This window comes from Pyxicephalus adspersus, chromosome 1, assembly GCF_032062135.1.
Source record: "Pyxicephalus adspersus chromosome 1, UCB_Pads_2.0, whole genome shotgun sequence".
NCBI lineage: Eukaryota > Metazoa > Chordata > Amphibia > Anura > Pyxicephalidae > Pyxicephalus > Pyxicephalus adspersus.
The window spans coordinates 30735837-30738959 of record NC_092858.1 but is presented as its reverse complement, the minus strand read 5'-3'; the positions used below and the strand labels follow the sequence as shown (position 1 = coordinate 30738959).

The 3123-nt window shown below is 38.3% G+C and overlaps 1 protein-coding gene across 1 annotated transcript in view; it reads left to right on the top strand.

Moving 5' to 3' along the window:
- Positions 1-2832, top strand: part of RNF17 (ring finger protein 17) — a 56770-nt gene extending 53938 nt beyond the window's left edge. Inside the window, exons 29-31 of the mRNA XM_072405367.1 lie at positions 794-983; positions 1289-1388; positions 2473-2832. Coding sequence (XP_072261468.1) covers positions 794-983; positions 1289-1384 — 286 coding nt within the window. The 3' untranslated portion in view covers positions 1385-1388; positions 2473-2832. The remainder of the gene's footprint in view (positions 1-793; positions 984-1288; positions 1389-2472) is intronic.
- The last annotated feature ends 291 nt before the right edge of the window (positions 2833-3123 follow it).

Here is a 3123-nt window from a genome sequence, read left to right as displayed (position 1 = left end):
GAGAGATCGGCGGACGATGACCGATGGAGGACGACGCTGGATGAGCACAGGGGGGACCAGGTAAGTAAGGATGTGAAAAATCTCGGGCTTAACCATCCTTGCAATTTTTTTTTGCCCGAGCGAAGGTCGGGCTTAACTGCAAGGAGGTTAAAAGCACAAGGACTATCTCAGGGATTAAACCTCGTGTTTTTATCTCCTGTTTTAGTAATATTTTTTTTTCTGTCTTAGTAACAATCTTCACCAAAACATTTGTTATATCGGTTGAATTTATTTAGAATAAATCTCTTTAGTTCCTGACAAGAAAAACCATTGGGGTTTTGTCCTTGGGTACAGTTCTTGACTGAATATATCAGAGAGTTATAACTTTCTGCTTATCATCAGCGGGCTGCATTTGCCTCCTATATTAGTCTCTCCTATATTTGCCAGTCTCAGAAGGTGAGCTGGAAATGGTTATAACATAGGTGTAGCCTAGGTGCTTTAAAATGAGCACAGTGGAGAAGCCCAGGTCAAAAGTGATGCTTCTCCCCTGCTTCTATCAGTTCTTTAATCCCAGGTTAAAGGTGGTCCCTCAGTCCTGGTTCTGAGGGTTCCTAAATTACTGTTATTATCATCCAGTATTTATATAATGCCGACATATTATTCAGCACTTTACAAAAAGGGGCTCTAATCTAATGTCCTTACCATAGTCATATATCGTTAACACAATTTGGGAAGCCAGTTAACCTAACTGCATGTTTTTGGAAAATCCCAGGTTTGCCCTTGACTCCTGTAGTAACTATATTTTTTACTATAGCTTGTTTCAGCTTCCTGCGTGCCTTATTGATTACCCTGCAAAAGCTATAAAAGTAAAACTTGCTGGATGTAGGCCACCTAAAGAAGACCTTGAAAAAGATCGACTTCCGTACAGACCACAATGGAGTTTAAAATCCTTGTTTGAAATGATGGATTTAGTGCAGAGAAAAACACTCTTTGCTCAACGTTGGGTAAGAACTTGATTTCTTGGTGATATTATGGAAATTACTGCTTGCACTTTTCTCATCCCCTTCACTGTATTGTAGACCCTTCAGCATAAATCCGCAATTCCCATTTACCTCCCACAGTGCTGCTACTTCCTGTGTCATGTAACATGCTGACAGGAACAGGCCAACACTTCTAAAAGGAAATGGCAATAGGATAATTCTGCATTTTCAAACCCTAATAAAACCATAACTGATGTGTTGCTTGTACAATATGAATGACATATGGGTAGAAATTTAAATATTATTGACCCTTTTTTCCTTCTTTTTAGCCTAAAGCTGCAGAAAACATTGTTTGTTTGCTTGATGAAAAGCTGGAACCAATACACAAGCCTTTAATAAGCATGGGTTTGGCTGCTCCTAAATAATTTGGTACGTATCTTTAAATAACTCGTGTTTAGTTGAACACTTTTGAAAAACGTTTTGCCCAGTTTATATAAGTTTGGGAGCAGGTTTTGTTCTTTAGCAATGTTCCTACTAAAAGTGGAGAACAGAGGTACTAAAATACCCAAAAATGTGGCAATCAAGCAGCTCCATTTTTTGAAAGTAGTAATAGGTGTTTATTTCCTAAAATGAGGAACTTTTTTTGTTGGTGGCAAACCAATGAACAATGCATTAAAAAAAAAAAAAAAATGAGAAAGCAGCTGGTTGGACCAGACAGTCCTCTCTTTCTATTTTGAAATTGTGCTTTTCAGTTTCAGAACCATTATTATAGATGTTTGTAGCTAAATAGAATCTGTAACTACTCAAAAACAATTCAAAATCAGATTTGAATTCAAGGCACTTTACAATAACTGACTTAAAAAAATTGGAGCAAGTTAGGATGGGTCGAAGCCTTCAAGCACAGGGCACTCGAGCACAAACTTTGCTGTTTATAGTGCTAATATTAGCGTGCTTCTAATAGTTATAATTCTGGGGTCCAGTAAGTAGCTGCTGAGCCTGAGAAGTGTCACTGAGTAATATTGGCACCGGATACCAGCTTTCCGCTGGTAGGGATTCTATTAATTTTTGTGACGGAGAAAGCAGCTGCACAGAATTGTGTTTGAGAAGTATCAGTGGGTTAGCATTCCTTTACATAGATAAGGTCATTTTACCCTTAATGGATAGGGCAGTGTCCGCCTCGCTTTTTCAGACCGAAGGACCACTAAATTTACTGGCTCCAGACTGCGCATGCGCAGAGAGCCGGGTGTCACTGAAAGAGGAAGGATCTTCCCCATTAGTGACGTTATGATACCAGAACTTACCCACTCTCCCATTGCAGATCCAGAGACATATCCCACCCACTTCCCTCCGCCTGCAATCCCTACGCGGAACATGGTCTGTGGTTTGGGCCGGTGTCCGACTGCTGGACTAGGGGATGATGTTTATTGGTTTAGTCATTTGTTAATGTATATATAACAAAGTGAAGTTTGCCTTTGTGATAAACACGATTAAAAGGTGTTTTGTTTTGTTACAGATATGACTGAATATTTACCACTCTGAAGAAAAGAGTTGTGCTTTGTTATTTGCTTTGGAACTTTATATATCTGCCTATGGGTGAATATAAACATTTCTACATTAGATATGTAGTCATTTGTGTCACTTTCTCCAAAACTTCTGTTTCTTTTTTCACCTTTTGAATGTTGTTGAGCAGTTCTACATAAGACATGCAGTTAGTTTGTTTATTTGTTTTTGTGCACAAAACATGAATAAATGTGTCAAATTGATTTAAACTTTTTTTTTTTTTGTTATATATTGATTTATGATTTGGTCTCATCAGCTAAAAGCTCTTTTACACCCATGTCATGCACAAAAGTGTTATCCTTAAATAATTATATTTAGGCCTCATTTCCAATAAAGGATGCATGGCTGTCTGTTGTGATACCTAAATGTATTACACAGAAAAGAGTGTAGCTGTGCATTGATAAACACAATGCAGAGGTGGTATCATTATATATTCATGTCTTGGCCACAGTGGGAACAAGGCCTTAGAGATGGTTTTAAAACAAGTCTGTTGGTAGATGAATGCATTAGCTGTCATACAATCCTGTATTACAGAGCTGCCTTGGCTGTCTGTCTGAGGTATTGCTGTGTGGCAAATGCAGTAAATGGAAACATTTACTAAAAC